General features: G+C 43.3%; 1 protein-coding gene across 1 annotated transcript; it reads right to left on the bottom strand.

The window, feature by feature from the left end:
• Positions 1 to 2,608: 2,608 nt before the first annotated feature.
• On the bottom strand, positions 2,609 to 17,935 carry LOC120312682 (adhesion G-protein coupled receptor G1-like). The gene is made up of 13 exons (XM_039353757.1): positions 17,504 to 17,935; positions 10,432 to 10,583; positions 9,215 to 9,341; positions 8,261 to 8,405; positions 7,781 to 7,906; positions 7,116 to 7,238; positions 6,833 to 6,878; positions 6,060 to 6,163; positions 5,475 to 5,590; positions 4,583 to 4,851; positions 4,296 to 4,404; positions 3,557 to 3,825; positions 2,609 to 3,034 (listed from the first exon to the last, which is right to left on the bottom strand). Exons 2-13 carry the CDS (start codon positions 10,523 to 10,525, stop codon positions 2,919 to 2,921), a joined length of 1,644 nt encoding a protein of 547 aa, XP_039209691.1. The 5' UTR covers positions 10,526 to 10,583; positions 17,504 to 17,935; the 3' UTR covers positions 2,609 to 2,918.
• Positions 17,936 to 20,181: the final 2,246 nt, after the last annotated feature.

The following is a 20,181-nucleotide window of genomic DNA, read 5'->3' as shown; positions in this document are numbered from 1 at the left end:
CAGTTTCTACCTGTGCAAAATTTGAAACAGTGGCCTGTAAAAATTAAGGATTTCACCTTGATTGTTAGTGTGGTGACATACACAGCAAGAATTCTAACTTAACCTTATGAAAACAGGCCTTCTCTTGCTCTAACACAGTGTTTCTCAAATTTGGCAACTTTAAGATGGGTGGACTTCAACTCACAGAATGCCCCTACCAGCATGCATGCTGGGGAATTCTGAGTGTTGAAGTCCACCCATCTTAAAGTTGAATTCTGGGAGTTGAAGTCCACAAAAAATCCACATATCCAGAAATTGTCAGGGTTGTGAAACACGGCTCTAGCATAGCTTTCTGCTAGGATTCCTATTTATGGTGTTGGATTTTCTTTTGTTAGCTGCTGTGGTTGGTGTGTACTAGCAACGTGCAAGAATTTAAATGTGATAAATAAAATTTGAGTCAAAATTTGGGTCAACCAAAGTTCTCATTTACCTCAATTTCAGTTGCTTAACCACACCCTATTTGTCTACACTTCCTTGACTACCCTCCCTTTTTTGTATTCTCTCCTCTCTTCTCTGTTGAATCATAAAATTGTATGTTTGGAAGGAAACTTGAAGGTTGGGTTAAGGTTGGGGTTTCAGTCCATCTCTCCCAGTGCAAGGCAGGAGACCTTATACCAGACAGATGGCTGTCCAATTTCTTCTTGAAGACCTCCGGGGATGGAGCACCCAAACTTCTGGAGGCAAAGCCGTTCCACTGAGTAATTGTTCTCACTGCCAAGAAATTTCTCCTTAGTTGTAGGTTGGGTCTCTCTTTAATGACCTTCCATCTGTTGCTTCTTGTCCTGCTCTCAAGTACTTTGGAGACTAAATGGACCCCCTCTTTCCGGTGGCAGCCCTCCCCCTTCAAGGTCACACTGCAGAGGTGTTTGAACGGTCCAGACAGTTCCCATAATAAAAGGAGCTTATGTGATTAGACAACGCAATGGACATTGCAAGGGGACAGCCAAAGGGGGGAATTCAAGTTTAATTATGTGGACATTTGAGCGGGAAATTCAGAGCTGGTTTTGCTTCTTTTGTACCAAAGTAGTGTACTCAGTAAATGTAGTACTTTTAGGAAGAGCAACACCCCAGGCGTTCCTTTCTTGCATTAGCTAGCTGACATCTGACACTATCATTTTTCCAGATAGCCACAAAAAAATATTTTCAGGTTGTAAAAACAGAAGGATGCTGAGAACAAAATTCCCATAACTCATCCACTAAAATGGCCGGTCAAGTGCCCCTTGAAACCAATAGGTACTAATAGGAAGGGAGGGGTCAAAAAATGCAAGATGGCAGCTTCAAGCCCTCTATCCCAGTCCAGGTCTTTTTCGTGTGCAAGATGGTTGTGGCTGCCACAGTGACTTCCTTTGACTCCCTTCTTGCAGACTCCCCCACGTACAGCCTGACTTCTTTTTGCTCTCCACAACTTTTCAGCCTGGCCCACAACAACAACCACACAATAGTAGTAACTGTGAGAGGGACCTCGGAGTCCTAGTAGACAATCAGTTAAATATGAGCCAGCAGTGTGCGGCAGCTGCCAAAAAGGCCAACACAGTACTAGGCTGCATTAACAGAGGGATAGAATCAAGATCACGCGAAGTATTATACCACTCTTCAATGCCTTGGTAAGGCCACACTTGGAATACTGCATCCAGTTTTGGTCACCACGATGTAAAAAAGATGTTGAGACTCTAGAAAGAGTACAGAGAAGAGCAACAAAGATGATTAGGGGACTGGAGGCTAAAACATATAAGGAACGGTTGCGAGAATTGGGTATGTCTAGTTTAACGAAGAGAAGGACAAGGGGGGACATGATAGCAGTATTCCAATATCTCAGGGGCTGCCATAAAGAAGAGGGAATTAAGCTATTTTCCAAAGCACCTGAAGGCAGGACAAGAAGCAACGGGTGGAAACTCATCAAGGAGAGAAGCAACCTAGAACTAAGGAGAAACTTCCTGACAGTGAGAACAATTAATCAGTGGAACAGCTTGCCTCCAGAAGCAGTAAATGCTCCAACACTGGAAGTTTTTAAGAAGAGACTGGACAGCCATTTGTCCGAAATGGTGTAGGGTTTCCTGCCCGAGCAGGGGGTTGGACTAGATGACCTCCAAGGTCCCTTCCAACTTTACTATTATTATTATTATTATTACAAATTGTTGCCTGAGCTATATTTTGCCCAAACGTAATCAAGAAGGCATCTGCACTAATAAAAAATTGCCTTTAATATACACATAGCTTAAATTTCAATGTACTCTCATAAACTGTTTACACCACTGCAATTATTTTAAAAAAATATTTACATTAGAAAAAAAAGAGCCATACAAACACAGGTAGTCCTTGCGCTTAGGGCCACAATGGAGCCCAACATTTCTGTTGCTAAGAGAGACATTTGTTAAATGAGCTGTGCCCCATTTTAGGACCTTTCTTGCCACAGTTAAGCGAACCCCTGCAGTTGTTAATTTAGTGACACAGTTTTTAAGTGACTCTGGCTTTCCCTTACACTTTGCTTGTCAGAAGGTTGCAAAAGGGGGGTCACGTAACCCCAGGACACTGTAAGAGTCATAAATATATGAATCAGTTGCCAAAAGTGTCTGAAGCTTGATCACGTGACCACAGGAATGCTGCAATGGTCATAAGTATGAAAAATGGTCATAAGTCATATTTTTCAGTGCCATTGTACATTTGAAAGGTCACTAAACAAACTATTGTAAGTCGAAAATTTCCTGTATTGAAGGAAAACAGGTCAGTATCGTCTCTAAACTACGCAGAGGTATGAAGTCACCCAGGTCCACCAAAGAATTGCTTGGTATGAAGTCACCCAGGTCCACCAAAGAATTGAGTTTCCAGGGAGATCCTCCCACAAGCTTTTCCCACCCAAAGTCCTCCTGGCCGGGATGAGGTCAGATGTTGGAGCTGGTGGACTGGAGCTTCAGGCTGTTGGAAGTTGTGCACTGCATGGAACTCGACCTGCGAGACTGCAGCACTTTGGCCAAGTACCAAAGGAAGATGAGGAAGCCTGGAGAAACAGGAGAAGATCAGAGATGTTGAGCAGCCCCTGGAAGGCAGTGAGGGATTCGGACACAGGGACGGAACTGCAGTGTAATGTGATACTGTAGGAATAATCCTGAGGGACAGGAGGAAGCGCTGCAGCCAAAGCAACAGATAGTTAAAGAAATTTAAGTCGGGGGCAGAAATGTAATCTAAGAAAGCATCACAAGCAGGAACTTCCCTAACTGACATGGAGATAAAGGGAGGAAGGTGGAAGTGTAATTCGATTTGCAAAATTCTGTTACTATAACCTTGCAATAAAAGTAGACAATAAACAACAGAATAATAGAATTGTAGCTGGAGAAACAGGAGAATGTCACGGAGGTTAAGCAGTCCCTAGAAGGGAGTGAGCAATTGGGATGCAGGGAAAGAACAGCTGCAGGGTTGAGGGCTGTTGACCATCACGTGCTATGGAAGGATTGAAATTCAGAAGTTAAGGACATTTTTTTTCACGATCCCAAGAGTAAGGTGAGCAGGAATACTCACTGACCTTGGAGAGAATTGATGATGGTGAAAAGATAGACGGCCACCAATGTGAGGGTCCCAGAAATGACTCCAAAGAAGACCAGCCCCCACGGGATGCCCAGGACACAGCTCAGGCCCAGGAGCATCACCACATATTCCCAGTGATGCTCTCGGTGTCTCAGCCTGAGAATCTCATACACCATGGTGGCCAGCATTATGCTGTTGAAGAAGAGCACCAGGCTTAAATAGCCCAAATTCAGGAAACTGTGGATCTCCTGTTTGGTAATCCAACAGCTGGAGAAGAAGAGGAAAAAAAACAGAAAAGTAAGTCTAGGCACTATTTAACTAGCTAGAAGGCACATGAAAACTGGAATATAAGCCTTCAAATGGACTGGGAAATTTTCTTTAAGATGACATCTTCCCAAAAAACAGGACACTCCAGGGCCAATCAAGAATGTGATGCATCCCATCCTCTTTGTGGCCTCTGCTCATTCCCTGATTCCCTCATTCTCCAAGAAAGTTGGTTGATGGGAAATGATATTATAGCACTACCTGGCTACAGGTATATTTATAATGAGCTACAAGGGACTAAATGATGGGCCATGATAAGGGGGGGGGCTTAATGAGCCTAGCTCAGGTGTCTTCAAACTTGGCCCATTTATGATTTATGACCCAGAGGTGGACAGCTGTTAATCCTCAAGAAAAAATGCATCTTTCTAAATAGATGGTAGGGGGCATTTTTGTTCTGTCCCCTAGGAACTTACATGCTTGTGTTGGTGTAATTCTCAGGAGATGTATAGATGTTAATAGAGAAACGGCCATAGTAGGACTGATCAATTACAAAAATTAGACATACGACGAGTATAGGAAGACCTGCAAAGGACAACAGCTGGAGTTAATGCCACATTCAGCCCAACTCCACAACAATTGTTGAAAGATAAGTTCAAGCTAGTACAAAAATGTGAAAGAAATCTTAGATAAAATATAATAGTTCCAGAGTAAGAGACATTAAGATTCAAAACAAGGATGCAAAAAAATTTTTATCACTCACCCCAGCCTATTAAGGACAGCTTGACAAGTAAGCATTTGATGTAGGAGTTGAAAACTTCAATCACCATCCGGTAGAGAGTGTAGCCCTCAATGGCCATCCAAGTCAAGCATGCAAGCATGGAAAAATGCAGGAACATGGCACCAGCTTTGCAAGCCATGTCCCCTCCAGTAGGAGCCAGGTGCACCGCAATGAGGAAGCTCACATCGATGAGAAAGATGGCCCAGAGGAGGTTCATGTGGACATAGACAATGTGGTCCCTCTGCTTTTTCCTGTGAAGAAGGAAGAGCATCATACGTCTCTTCTTGATTGAGGCTCCAAGCTGCAGTCATGAAAAGTCTCAGAACCTGTTGTGGGAAAGGGTTTGATCCCCAAGACCTGATCCCTGAGTTATCTAACCTGCTTCCCTCCAGATGTTCTGCAACCCATTCTCACACTCCATTGCTGGTTGGGGCTCATGGAGTCCCTGCAGATTTTACTCCGCTAGCCATTGCTACTCTGTGAGTGGTGCCTGAAGATCTTTCTTCAGTCATGTGGCCAACATAACATCATGGAGCGCTGTTTCCTCTCCACCAAAGTGCTACCTATTTATCTACTCTCATTTGCATGCTTTCAAACTGATATTTTGCCAGGAGCTGAGGCGATGACGGGAGCCTACCCCACTGCCAGGAACTCGGGTCCTGAACCTGGGCTGCCAGTTCCAATGTGACTCAGAGCTGGAAAAATCATTTTTCCTGATGCATGCTGAGATGTTCCTGCACATGATCTCACAGGGTTCTTCTTCACTGTCTTTGCTTGTTCCTTCTTCAGTGCTATTCTAAATTCCTTCTAAGATCCTTCTGAATCCTTCTCTTTTCCAAATCCTGACTTAGAGCAAAATATCAACTTAACTTACTTCAAGCAAAGGAAGACGATGGTGACGAGTGAAGCCAGAGCTGAAATGATGCAACCAACAAAAGTAACAATATTCAGATATTTCTCGTGGATCTCGTCTATTTCTGATAAAGGGAGCTGTGGAAGGAAAGGAAGGAAGGAAAAGATCTAAGAAGGGTAAAGGAATATGAAATATTTTTTCAGCAGCTCCAGGGTTGAAGGAATCATAATGTTCTGAATGTGGTTGGGCCACAACTAGAAGATTGTGTAGGAAGCAATGAGGCCCTCAAGTAACTTCCTGTGAGGGATCAAATCTCTGAAAGGTGTCTGTCTTCTTCTTGAACACATCCTGTGAAGAGGAATTTGCTATCTTCCTGCATTTGTCTTAATTCACTTTCAATAAATATTGAATAATATTAAATAAATAAATAGAATTCTACTATTGTATAGTCAGTTTTTCTTGGTTAGGTTCAAGAGTAAGAGATCTCCTGATGCCTTCTCATCCCTCACCACTGGCAATCTTTCTGAATTTTTGGGAATTGTAGTCCTCCACCATCCTTTGTCTTCATATCCTCTGCAGGATGCTGGTATGGAGTTTGGTACTCACCATGAGCACCGCAAAGAAGGTGAGATGGTCACAGAGGCAGGTTGTTTTGTTCTCTCCATGCACCACTTCACAGCCTGATGTGTCCCACTTGCCGATGTCACTGGCTACAATCAAAAGGAGAGGCTCCTTTAGAGATGATTGTAAGGTCCTGCCTCAGCTGTCCTCTCAGGAAAGCAAAACTCTTGAAACAGGCATCATTTCAAAAAGATCTTTTACTGAGAGAAAGTGATTGCAGGGAGGTGAGGGGAAATCTGAAGTTCCCCCGCAAAAGCATTAAGCTAAAAGCTCCAATTCCCCAGCCCCAAACCAACACAGACCTCAAGGCTGTGTGACCCAAAAAGGAGCCCAGGGGTCAGCTAGGGCCTAGGATGACCCAAACATATCCTTTCCTCCTCTCTCTTTTCCCCATGCAACAATCCTGCAATGTAGGTTTGTAGCTGAGAGAGGGTGATTGACCCAAGGTCACCCAGCTGGCTTTCATATCTAAGGTAGAACTAGAACTCACTGTCTCCTGGTTTCTAGGCCAGGACCTTAACCACTATACCAAACTGGCTCAAAATTATTTCCTAATTTTTGTAAAGCCACATTTTGCTCAAATGAAGAACTGCAAGAAACACAAAGCCCAGAGTAGAGACTGGACAGCCACTTGCCCAGAATGGTATAGGGTCTCCTGCTAAGTCTAGAAGACCCCCCCAAGGTCCCTTCCAACTCTGTCATTCCATTATTCCTTCCAAATCTTCACATTCATGCTCCCAACTTCCTTGGACACTTACGCTTGGCGCCCTTAACCCAGAAGACACACGAGGGAGTCACATTCCTCTGAAATAAAATCAAAATTCAAATAAAGAATGTCATGCAAGGTGTTTTTTTTTAAATGAAAAATACAGGGAGCCATCATAACGATACATGGAGTGTTTCTTAGCCTCTGCAAGTTTGAAATGGCTTATCTCATATCACAAAAATGTAGAAACGTATGAAGAATCTTGACAGAGACCTTCCTGGTACTGCAAACAAGCCAGGATCAGGGCAATGGGAAGAAGAGATTTTTTGACCTACCTGAAGGTGGTTGTGCCAAATGGTGATTGATATCCGCTCTTTCGGAAGCAACCCATGGACCGATGTGTTTCCCACTGAGATGCCAATCACTTTTCCACCAAGGATTGGGCGGGAATCATTATCCTGCCAGGAACAATTTTAGATGATATAATGATCGATGATATAGATAGATGATAGATAGATAGATAGATAGATAGATAGATAGATAGATAGATAGATGATTGATAGATAGATAGATAGATAGATAGATAGATAGATAGATAGACAGATATACGAGAGAGAGAAAGAGAGAGAGAGAGAAAGATGGATAGACAGAGGCAGACAAATAAGATGGATAGAGAGACAGATATCATTATCCTGTCAGAAACTAAGTTTTGATGATTGATAGTTTGATAGATGGAAGAGAGAGAGAACAATAGACAGACAGGCTGGACAGATATGGACAGACAGACAGAGACACAGAAGGACCATCTTCTGTCTTGTTCCCTTTCTGTAACGTATCTGTTCTGGGATGCCAGTAAATCCACAAAAGCTTGTTTTTTTAACAATAACAGTAGCTTCCAAGTTCCTTTCCTGCTTTGCCACAATGTTACTGTAGACGCATGCAGGGATGGGAGTTATTAAGAGAAAATAAGAGATATCTAAGCCTTTCTCCAGGCCATTACCTTGAAGAGCACCGGGCTGGTAGCTGCCAACATCACAACTCGTCCCTCCTGGTTGACTTTTGCACCTTTGGCTTTTGCTAAGACTGATTTTGACAGAGTCACCTGGAACTGATTAATTTCATCATCCTGTAATACAGAAATAGATGTGGCATTACAGACTCTGATTGGAAAGGTAGAACTGCAGTTGCCTTGTAAAGGGAAGGATGGAACCATCATTTCCCATCTGGATTTTCTTAACTTGGTTTGCATCTACCAGTTCTGGCAACCAGACCTATGCAGCTATCTATAATTTTCCAAATTATTATGCCATTCTTTTCAGGTCAGAATTATATACAGGTAAGTCCTTCAGGTTGTCGAGGTTGGACACCCCTGGTACAGGGCTTGAGCAGGGGGTTGGACTAGAAGACCTCCAAGGTCCCTTCCAATTCTGTTATTCAGTATTCTGCATTCTGGTTTGTTGCATCTCAGCTCTGTACTCACCTGCACCTTTTCCTCAATGGACAGATTTTCAGGTGTCTGGGGCGAGATTTTATGCACATTGGCAAATAAACTTGATCGTCCAAACCTCTTATGATGTCCTTGGAACTGCATCTCTACCAATATTGACTCCAGATATTGGAGGTGTCTGTTGAGAAAAGAGGGACCAGATGGGTCCAGGCAACAGATCCACAGGTGCCCACCTCCATTAAAGAGGCAGGCTGCCATTTCATTGACTTATCTTGGTCCAACAACAGCAGCAACATTTGCAGCAAATGATGTTAGAAGGACAACACAACAACAGTACAGGCTGTCCCCATTTAATGGCCATTCACAGTTACGGGGTGATGAAAAATAACTTTGGGACCAATCCTTGCATTATTTTTAATTTTTTTCCCGCCTATTTTTTAATAAATAAGGTAATGGATATTTCTAATACTTCCTCCTCCTATTTCCCCATAACAACAGCCTTGTGAAGTGTGTTAAGCAGAGAGAGAAAGACTGGGCCAAAGTCACCCAGCCAGCTTTCATGTTTAAGGCAGGACTAGAATTCACAGTCTCTTGGCGTTTGGCCCAAAGTCATCCAGCTGATCTCTGTGCCTAAGGCGGGACTAGAACTCACAGTCTCCTGGCGATTGGCCCCAAATCACCCAGCTGGCTTTCATGCCTAAAGTAGGACTAGAACTCTTTTCTAGCTTGGTGCCTTCACAACTAGACCAAAGAAGAGTGGACCTCAATTCCCAGCTGGCTGGAGAATTCTGGGAATTGAAGTCCACTCTTCTTAAGATTGCTGAGGTTGAGACTCAACTAGGTTCTAACCTAAGGAATGTTGATAGCAGTGACGAAAGAATTAAATAGCACCTTTTCTTTTGGAGCTGTGAAACCAGAGTGAGGAATCAAAGGCCCAGCTCCCTTTTCTCCACCAGTACGGACAGCCATTAGCCCATGTATACTCACATAAAGGGATTTTCACGTATGACACCCCTACTTTGCCCAGGCTTTTCTAATCTTCTCAGTGTTGATTCTATTCTTCTAAATTCTGTTTCCACGTCAGTTGTCCCATCTGGGTTTCCTTTCCCCCACACTATTGGGTAAAACAAGAAAGAACATAGCAGAAAACCACCCTGTTCACCGGAGGACCCTCCTCAGAAGCACCCTCCTAAGGAGTGTAAAATGATATTTAATGTGGAGAAAAGCAAGGTTTTACACCTGGACAGGAAAAACCAAAGGTACACGTACAGATGCGGTGAAACCTGGCTCGAAAACAGGAACTGTGAGAGGGACCTTGAAGTCCTAGTGGACGATCACTTAACCATAAGCCAGCAGTTTGAGGGAACAGCCAAAAAAGCTAATACAATCTTTGGTGATATAAACAGAGCCATAGAATCAAAATCACATGAAGTATTAATATTGTTTTATAAAGCCTTAGTAAGGCCACATCTGGAATACTGCATCCAGTTTTGGTCACCACATTACAAAAAAGATGTTGAGGCTTTGGAAAAGGTACAAAGAAGAGCAACTAAGATGATTAAAAGCCTGGAGATTGAAGCATAGGAAGAATGGTTGCAGAAATTGGGGAGATAAAAAGGAGTAGGAGGGACATGATAGCAGTATTCCAGTATTTGAGGGGCTGCCACAAAGAAGAGGGAGTCAACTTATTTTCCAAAGCACCAGAAGGCAAAACAGAAACAATGGATGGAAACTAATCAAGGAGAGAAGCAACCTGGACTTAAGGAGAAACTTCCTAACAGTGAAGACAATTAACCAGTGGACCAGCTTGTCTCCAGACATTGTAGGTGCTTCATCACTTGAGATTTTTAAGAAGAGACTGGACGGCCACTTGTCTGAAGTGATATAGGGCAGGAGTCCCCAACCCCCAGTCTGTGGACCGGTACTGGGCCACAGTATGCCAACAACCGGTCCGCACAAACAAGCAAAGCCCCATCCATGGGATGCAGGCAGCACACAAAACCATGCACTCTCCAGTCTGTGGAAAAACCTCTCTCCACGGAAGCGGTCCCTGGTGCCCAAAAGGTTGGGGACCCCTGTGTTAGGGTCTCCTGTTTGAGCAGATCCCTTCCAGCTCTATTTTGATTCTTCTTGATCTAGTGATGGATCTTAGAAGGGAAGGTGAGAAGCTGTGTTCCATAGGAATGGAGACAGCTTTACATTACCTGGAAACTGGAGAAGGAGAAGGAGAAGATAAAAAGGTATTCTGGGAGCTCTGTTCTCAGTCCAGATGCTGCAGAGGTTTGATGTTGTCGTCATGGTCTTATAGAAAGCTTCCTTGCACAGCCTCCAATAGCTTGACTCTCCTTCAATGCACCTGGAAACGTGCACAAAAAAACATCTTAGTTCAACATCGGCTGCCTTGGCTGAGATAAGCGCTGCCCCACAGAATCGGACATGACCGGACAGGATAAACCTTTACCTTTACTTTCTATGGGTAGAATTGTCCGAAGCACACACTCCGCTAGAGAGAATTGGGTATGTGTAGTTTAATGAAGAGAAGGATGAGGAGGGACACAATAGCACTATTCCAATATCTCAGGGGCTGCCACAGAGAAGAGGGAGTGAAGCTATTTTCCAAGGCGCCTGAAGGCAGGACAAGAAGCAACGGATGGAAACTAATCAAGGAGAGAGAAGCAACCTGGAATTAAGGAGAAACTTCCTGACAGTGAGGACAATTAACCAGTGGAACAACCTGCCTCCAGAAGCGGTGAATGCTCCAACACTGGAGGTTTTTAAGAAGAGACTGGACAGCCATTTGTCCAAAATGGTATAGGGTTTCCTGCCTGATCAGGGGGTTGGACTAGATGACCTCCAAGGTCCCTTCCAACTTTATTATTATTATTATGGATCATCGCACAGTCAGCCAGATGTTCAGACTGGATTTGGCATTTTGTCTACCTATCGAGTCCTTACCCAGGACCTGGGATAGGCAGATGTGGATGTTTGATGGTATTACAGATATCGTCGCAGGATGGAAGCAGTTCCTACTAAGGCTGCCTTTTGCAATTGACTAATAGCGAATTTGTCAATGCCAATGGTGTTCAAGTGGTGCTCCACTTGTTTTGGAATTGCACCCAAGCAGCCTATGACTATTGGTACTATCCTTGCTTGCTTTTGCCACAGGCTTTCTATTTCTATTTGTAGGTCTTTGTATTTTGTTATCTTCTCCAGTTCTTTCTCTTCTATTCTGCTATCTCCAGGCACTGCCATGTCCACTATCCAGACTTTTTTGTCTTTCTTATCGACAATTGTTAAGTTGGGGTGTTATGTTGCAAGTGCTTGTCTGTTTGAATTCTGAAGTCCCAGAGCAGTTTAATTTTATCATTTTCTACGACTTTCTCTATTTTATGATCCCACCAGTTTTTGCTTACAGGCAAATTATATTTTTTGCAGATCTTCCAATGCACCATTGTTGCTACTTTGTCATGCCGCTGCTTGTAATCAGTTTGTGCAATCTTCTTGCAACAGCTTACCAAGTGGTCCACTGTTTCTTCAGCTTCTTGGCATAGGCGGCACTTACTGTCTGTTGCTGTCTTCTCAATTTTGACTTTGTATGCATTTGTCCTTAAGGCTTGGTCTTGTGCAGCCAGAATTAGTCCCTCGGTCTCTTTCTTCAATTTTCCTGCTCTTAGCCATTGCCAGGTTTTATTGTTATCATCATCATCATCATCATCATCATCATTATTATTATTATTATTATTATTATTATTATTATTTAAGTTCCCTGAGGATGGGCTCCAGCAGGAATCTGAAAACCCGGTCTATACCTATGTTGTATAAAGTATATTTTAAATGTGCGTTATGTAGGTGTACCCTTTGAGAGGAAGCAACTAAATTTCATTTTTAATATTGTGCCCACAGGAAAAAATGACAATAAAGGTTATCTAATCCATCTAGAAAATTGAAGCACGTCACATCCAAAGAGACTCTGGTTAGAAAAGAACATTGACGCAAACTACATGTTTCTTTTTAAAAAGCCATTTCCTCTTTTTCTGTCTGAGAAAACTGATCCAGATGAAGGGCTGTCTCAGCAGCTAAAAGAATGGAAAGAGTCGACGTAATCATTTTTACTCGTTTTTCTGTAATTCCACAATTGCATCACGCTGGCCGCAAAATGATCATTCTATAAGGGCTTTCAAGGAAATTGAAAGCAAACTGAGCCAGCAAAGTAGAGCAATGGAAAATTCAGAAGTCAACAGGTTTTCAGAAGTGAAATGAATTCACATGCACGTTAACTGCCATATTTGTTTTCCTGATCAATATATATAAGCAATGCAAAAGGAGAAGCAAACCGATGTCCTTAAAGCACAAATCTTGGATTGTCTTAGAGAACCACCAAGATGGGACATTTTCATCTTGTTTACTTTGGCGCATTTGCTAATGTAGTTGACTTTCTTGAAGTTTACATACGTAGATGTACTTTGATTTTTGTTTAACTTAATTTGAGGATACGTACGTCACTTAGAATTGTCAGGGAGGGAAGCAAAATATAAATCCAGGAAGTAATAAATAACTTAACATTTCCAATGTTAAGTTTGCAAACTGAGACAGCAAGTTCATTTCTCTTGTTTCTATGAGGTCCTTGGCAAATTCTGAGTTTGGTTGTTTTCTTGAAGACATTTCATTACCCAATTAGGTCACATCTTCTGAAGATGTGACCTAGTTTGGTATTGAAACTTCTGCAAGAAAACACCTAGGCTCAGAGAGCATCAAGGACTCCACAGTTCAGCCCTAGGCTACAGAGATACTCTTCTATTGGTTGCTAACACTGATGATGTTACCTAGTTGGGTAATGAAACATCTACAAGAAAATATTTATGGCTGCGGGACTTGGGTTTGGCTAGTCTAAAGAAAAGAAGAAATAGGGGAGACATGATAGCAGTGTTCCAGTATCTGAGGGGCTGCCACAAGATAGAGGGGGTCACGTTGTTCACCAAAGCACCAGAGGGAAGGATGAGAAACAATGGTTGGAAACTGATCAAGGAGAGAAGCAACCTGGAATTAAGGAGAAACTTCCTGACAGTGAGGACAATCAACCAGTGGAACAGCTTGCCACCAGAAATCCTGAGCACTCCATCACTGGAGGTTTTTAAGAAGAGACCTGACATTCATTAAACCTCAAAGATCTGAAGGATGTGTAAAGAGATTTAAACCACTTACATTTATCTTTCATTTGTAATATATGTAGTACACAGAGAGAGAGAGAGAGATGAATGAAATAAGTGATTGTAATAAATTAATTAACCAGATTCTTTGATGATTAGAAAGAATAGAATAAGGAAAGGAGAGATGATATAACCTCAGAGAGGATGAAATATAAATTCTATTTATAACTGTTGTAAAGAAAATTAAAAGTCTCTTTCTTTCTTTTCCATTCTTTCATTTTCATCATACTTTTTTCCTAAATTTCCCCTTCTTTTACTATGCAAATAAAAATTGATTTAAAAAATCAATCTGGATTCAAAATGGTTAAAAATGAAATTCCCTTGAAAATAAAGTCCAATGCCTCTAACCTTGAGAGAACAGATTTCATGGGTCAAGAACCCTCCAATTCCCCAAAAGTTGGCCAAGGACACCCCCTGGGGAAAGGGGATGAAAGTGTCCCCCCCCCAATTCCACAACATTTTTGCAAAGAGCTGAACAAAATGAAAGTTGATTATTCGGTCACAAAAACAGCACGAAGTTTCAATTTGACACGAGAAATATGGCAAATTTCTTCCTTAAACCAAAATACCATCTTCGGAAGACAACGCAGCTGACATCTAGTCCGCCAGTCTATAAATGGCCTGAATGAGATCAGAAGTTCTGGAAAGCATCAACTCCCTCAAGAAATGGCTTACCGGGGGTTTGTTTTCAAACTGTGCTCTATGGATCCTTAGTGTTTTAGGAGTACCTGTCAGAGAGAGAGGCTGGAGATAATTACTCTGAGTCCCACAATGCAAATTGGACCTTGCGTGCGAGAGATACCTTGGTTGATGGGAATTCTCCCACGTTGAATGAGTGTCTGTGTTGATTCCGAAAATGGGAACCCCCTGATCTAGTTGTGCAAGGGGAAATGAAGAGGGGAGAAAGGGGAAGAGATGTGATGGATGACAAGCTAGAGAAGACAACACCACATCAAATTAGGAGGAACATTTATCATTATGGAGCTAGTTTGGTCTAGTGGATTGAGGTGCTGGCCTAAGAACCATGAGTTCTAGTCCTGCCTCAGGCAAAAAAAGCAGCTGGGTGACTTTGGGCCAATCACTCTCAGCCCAGCCCATCTCATGAGGTCTGTTACGAGGAGAATAGGGGAAGGAAGGAGTATGTGGTATGTTCAGCACCTTCAGTTTTTTATAAAAATAAAATAAACAAATAAAACATTTGAGCCGGTGAATTCTCCTGCACAAGCTAGGGTGTCCATAATAATTTTTCTAAGGTACTATCAGCCCCGGATGGTAGACTACTAGACCATGAAACAGATTCTGCAAGAACAGTAGAAGTATATTTTATTGAGATAGATAATATTAACAGGATCTTGCAGGGCTGGTTGTGCTCTCCTCCCCTCCTTCTTACACCCCAAGAATCTCTGGGAGAGCCAGTCTGAATCTTTTTCAGATGCTTTCCCAACCCCTCTCCAGGCTTAACCCATGGACCTTCTGTTGTCCTAACAGCTCCTGAATGTCTTCTCCGAGGGCAGCTCTGTAACTTCCCACCTATAGTGGAAAATGTGGGGTTTGTCAGGTCTCAATTAGAAGCCCTGCCCTCATCTTTGCCCCTCTGGTACCCTCATGACAACCCATCACTCATGCTTGGGTGGGATTATTATTTTTTAATTAACTGGTTCCATAGCCTGAAACTCTTGAAACCCTGGCTTAATCCAAATCTCTATAGCCATGAATCAAACCACATTCCTCTTCCTGTTTTAATTTTGCCTGGTGGGTTTCGTTTGATTGGGAAACTTTCAGACATCTTGTGGACTCATTGGCCATTGCTCCGTGGAGTAGCATTGTGGCTGGACTTAACTGGGATAGTTCTGTGTTTTTGAAGAAGAGAGTTGCAGGGGAATATTAACAAACCCACTAAACCATAGTTGTGTGTGTTTGTGTGTGAGCAGGACAGTACAGTAGAGTCCCTGTCAGTTTCAGCCACTTCTCCAACACCGTAACATAAGAGTTGGTTATCCAGAAGATAATCTATTTCAGTTCTTCTGCTCCTCAGATTGTTTCCATCTGCAATTCTCTGGTTATGATATGGATAATTTCTATGTCCCTGCTTGAGTCTCACTCTTTCTCCAGAATCTCTAGAAGGGCAGTGAGGAAGACAAACTTGGATTTATCCTGCTGCTCTTTTTCAGCCAGCTTTGCTTTTATTCTTGATTCCCTATTCCCCACCCCCACCCCTTCTCTTCTATTTTTCTCGTTCCTGAACTTTCATTCTCCTTTTTTGTAAACTTTGCTTGAGTTCCTTAACTTTCTATATTCGTTCTGTCTGAACTCCTTCAGTTTTTTCAATTCCTCTTTCATTCCCTATTTGCTCTCCTCCCACAAACATAGACCAGTTTCTTTTAAACACTCTGGTTTGTCTCCTGTCTGCTGTTTTATCTGCCTCTGCTTTGTGGCCTGCTGATGAGTGACTCACAAACTGAGTTGGGTCCTTGAAACTATCAAATCCAACCCTCTGCTCAGGGCAATCATAATCTCATTCATTCATTCATTCATTCATTCATTCATTCATTCATTTCCTGCCTTTATTATTTTTACAATAACTCAAGGCAACAAACACACGTAATAGTGCTTCTTTCTATTATTTTCCCCACAATAACCCTGTGAGGTGGGTCCGTTTTAAATCAACAGCTGCAAAGTTTAGCTTTTGCATTCTCCTGTCAGATTTACACTTTCACTCCCACAGCGAACAGCACAATCAGTCAAACAGGGCCTCTTAGTATCTTAAAAACATCCTTAAAAGAAAACCAGCTCTCCTACAAGTCAATTGCCAGGCTCTTTGGCGGCTGCCTAAATCAAAAGAAATTTTTTTGCCAAGCATGATTTCTGTTCAGCAAGATTAGTTAAGGAAAAAGAGATGGATTTACAAGAATTCCAGTAATTAAACTACTTTAAATTTAGAAGCAATAAATTGGAGTTCACGTTAGTATAGAGACTTGTTTACTTTCTTTCCAACAGCCTTCCTTTGATCTGGAGAGGATGCCAGAATAACATGACTATCTTCTGAATCTTTATCCATTTGGAAATGAAACATTCCACCATTTAAAATGAAGAACAAGTTTTCACTGGAAAACTAAAGGCAGTCTGGTCCTTGAAGAAAATAAGTTTAATCTCCTGTATCAGATGAACGGCATCCTAAAATTCTTAAGGACCTGGATGATGGTCTGGTAAGCCATCGTATCTTGTCTTTGAGAAATCCTGGAGAATCAGGGAAATGTCAAATGGCTGGAAAAGAAACACCCCTAACTTCAAACAGAAGGAAAGAAAGATTTAGAAAACAACAGGCCAGTCAGTCTGACTTCAATATCCAGGAAGATTCCAGAGCAGGCATAAAGAGCTCAATGGAAAATAGAATAGAATAGAGCTGGAAGCAAGGTCTACTCTACTCTACTCTACTCTACTCTACTCTACTCTACTCTACTCTACTCTACTCTACTCTACTCTAGTAGCCCCATTCCATGTTCTAACCATGCTGAGATGGAGAATTCTAGGACGTTGCACATACTGCCTAGAGTATGCCATGTCTCCTACACACATCCCCATTTTATTTACTTCCTTGGTGGTTAGTCTAGCTAGCGTATGTCTTTTAGCTTCCCAAGTAGCCTTCTGTGAGACAGATCTTCTGTCTGATGTGATTTATATTTATATATTTCAGAGAATTACGGCCACCCAACTTGAACGTTGCAACTCTGGGAAGCTAAAATAAATCCCAAATAAGTGAAAACTAAGTGACAGTTCAGTTAAAATGAAAACAAACCCTTGGAACTCACAACGGCTACTCGTTTCAAAAAGGGACTCTAATCGTCCTGGCCTCTGTTATGCTGAAGTCCAGGGATCCGGATAGAGAACCCCCCCCCCCCGACGCAGCCTATTGCGAACCGGCTTCTGGATTTGCCCGGACCCTCCGCTTCGGGCTCATCTAAGTCCCCTCGTGCAGTGGGGGACTTAGCGGTCACTAAGCGGGACAGTCCCGACGTCGAGGCGAGGAGTCTTCTCGCGAACCCCCCTGGCTGCTCCAGCAGCCGCTTACCTGCCGCCTCTCCTCTCTCAGCCCGGCTCGCGGCGCTTTCCTCTACTGCGGCCCCGGCGCAGCCAAGCACACGCGCCACGATCAGCGGGCTTTGCTCCGCGCCGGCCGAGGCGGGGCTTTTCTTTTCGTGGCCCACGTGGGGACCGTCCCCGGGGCAGCGCCCAGAGGCGTGGGGGAAGCCCCCGCGAGTGGAAGTCCCGAGCTTCTCCGTGGCAGAACGCGCGGGGAGCGATGCTCAAGCCGGGCGGCTGGGCGGAAAAGAGCAGCCCAGATGCCGGCTTTGGAATTGGGGACGCCGGCAGTTGGTGGGTGCCAGCCGCCCCCGCCGTTGCAATCCGCAGGCTGACACTAGACGCGGCCGGCTCGGCCGTTGCTTCGTGCTTGGGGCCAATCTTCCTTCTGTGGACCCTCCCCCGCCCCTCCTTCCTCTTCTTCTCCCTTTCCTCCCTTGGGGCTGGGTTTTGCCTTGGGCAAGAGTCAAAATTCATATACGAACGGCAGAGCCCTGGGGAGTCTTTTCTGAGGTCAGTGGCCATATCTAACAACAGTGGATGAACGGCTGCAAAACTTGAGGACGTTAGCAGAGAGGGCTAAAGTGACTGCTTTGAGGAAAAAAAAACAACACAATTCCTTTCGTTTCTACATGGAAACCGCTTCTGGACTTTGTGCTTGAGGTGGGAAAAAAATGAAACTTTGATTTGGGGTTTTAGCCATTAGATAGGTTGGTTGTTACAGAAATGGCTTAGACTTATATACCGCTTCACAATGCTTTACAGCCTAAGCGGTTTACAGAGCCATCCTATTGCCCCAAACAATCACGATCCAAATGTGAGCACCATTTAAACGAGGAATCCTGTCTGATTACATTTCAAGTCATCCTCCACTTACAACAGTTCGTTTACTGACTGAAGTTACAGTGGCACTGAAAAAAGGGACTCATGACCGATTTTCATACTTACCACCATTGTATCTTCCTCAGGGTCACGTGATCCAATTCACATGCTTGGCAACTGACTTGTATTTATGACGGTCGCTGTGTCCCAGGGTCACGTGATTCCCCTTTTGCAACCTTCTGAGAAGGAAAGTCAATGGGGAAGCCAGATTCACTTAACAACCGGGTTACTAACTTAACAACTGCAGTGATTCACTTAACAACTGTGGCAAGAAAGGTTGTAAAATGGGGCAAAACTCTCTTAACAACTGTCTCACTTAACAACAGAAATTTTGGGCTCAACTGTGGTCGTAAATCAAAGTCTAACTCTACTAGAGCCTGCAGGAGCAGTTCATTTGCAGAATAAAGGACGATTTCTCTATTGCCAAACACCACATTTCTTCTTCTTCTTCTTCTTCTTCTTTTTATTTTTAGTTGAGAAATACAGTCAGCAACTCTGGTGCAACTTTTGTTTCTAATTTAGTACCTCACCCTCTCAGTCCTGCTTCCACTAATGGGACGGCGATGCCTGCAGTCTAAATTAAAACAGGTTTATCTTTGGAGGCTCTCAGTGTGGACCGTGTTATGTACAATGGCGGCTAATTTGCATGGGACAGTCTTTTAGCGCCCTCTAGAGGATATATCGCATTTGCCAGCTGTCCAAAATGGGTCCTTATTTATGGTTGCTATTCAGTTGATTGTATTTCCAGCTAGAGAATTTCCCATCTGATTCTTGCCCTTCTGCTGGCATGGCCAGGTTGGCATATAATAATTGGGCTGGAAGAAACCCTGGAGGTCTTCTAGTCCAAGCCCTTCCTAGAAAAGCAAATGGATTGTGCTGCAGCTGCATGACTAGGGAGCCTGCTTAAGCTTTCGAGGCAGCTGTGCCACATTGTCCACACAGCAATGTTTCCTAACTTTAAGATAGGGGGGATTCTGGGAGCTCCAAGTCTACCTTTCTTAAAGTTATCAAGATTGAAAAACAATGGGAGAGGAGTGTTTGTCCATTCCTACATACAGGAAGTCCTCAAATATTCTGTTCTGTTCTGTTTTATTCTATTCTTCTGCTTTACAGCACTCTCTGAATGGTTTACAGAGTCAGCACATTGCCCCCAACAATCTGGGTCCTCATTTTACCAAGGATGAAAGGCTGAGTCAACCTTCAGCCGGTCAGGATCGAACTGCTGGCAGTGGGCAGAGTCAGCCTTCCATGCTGCCTTCTAGCCACTGCTCCCCCAGGCCTGACAATAAACAGCTAAACGAATGAGGACTCAGCACAGTGTTTTTGCATGCTATCAAGCCAAACCATGAGCCTTCTGCTGCCCTTATGGAGCATGTATGAAACCCAAAGACAGACACCGTCTTATTTTGTGTTGTTTCGTATTTTACCTGAGAAACAAAGCTCGAAAGGAGAAAAGTCATCTGTGGTCTTTTCTTGCATCAACATTTCTTAGGTAAACCTTCCAAAGAAAATTGCTTTACTGTTTTGCGAGCGGGCCCCAGAAGAAAACAGGAAGGGCAGAAGGGCAGATTATAGAATCCAAGAGCTGGAAGGGAACCTGGAAGTCTTCTAGTCCAGCCCCTGCCCAAGGCAAGTGTCCTTATACTATCCTGGACAAATGGTAGTCCATCTTTTCTTGAAAACCTCCAGGGATGGAGCACCCACAACTCCAGGCAGCAAGCTATTCCGTTGGTTAATAGTTCTCACTGTCAGGAAACTTCTCCTTAGTCCTAGGTTGCTTCTCTC

Source organism: Crotalus tigris, unplaced genomic scaffold, assembly GCF_016545835.1.
Source record: "Crotalus tigris isolate CLP2741 ecotype Arizona unplaced genomic scaffold, ASM1654583v1 scf7180000018525.42219311030:4301911, whole genome shotgun sequence".
NCBI lineage: Eukaryota > Metazoa > Chordata > Lepidosauria > Squamata > Viperidae > Crotalus > Crotalus tigris.
Note: the sequence above shows the minus strand (reverse complement) of the source record. Positions and strands in the feature narration are given on the sequence as shown.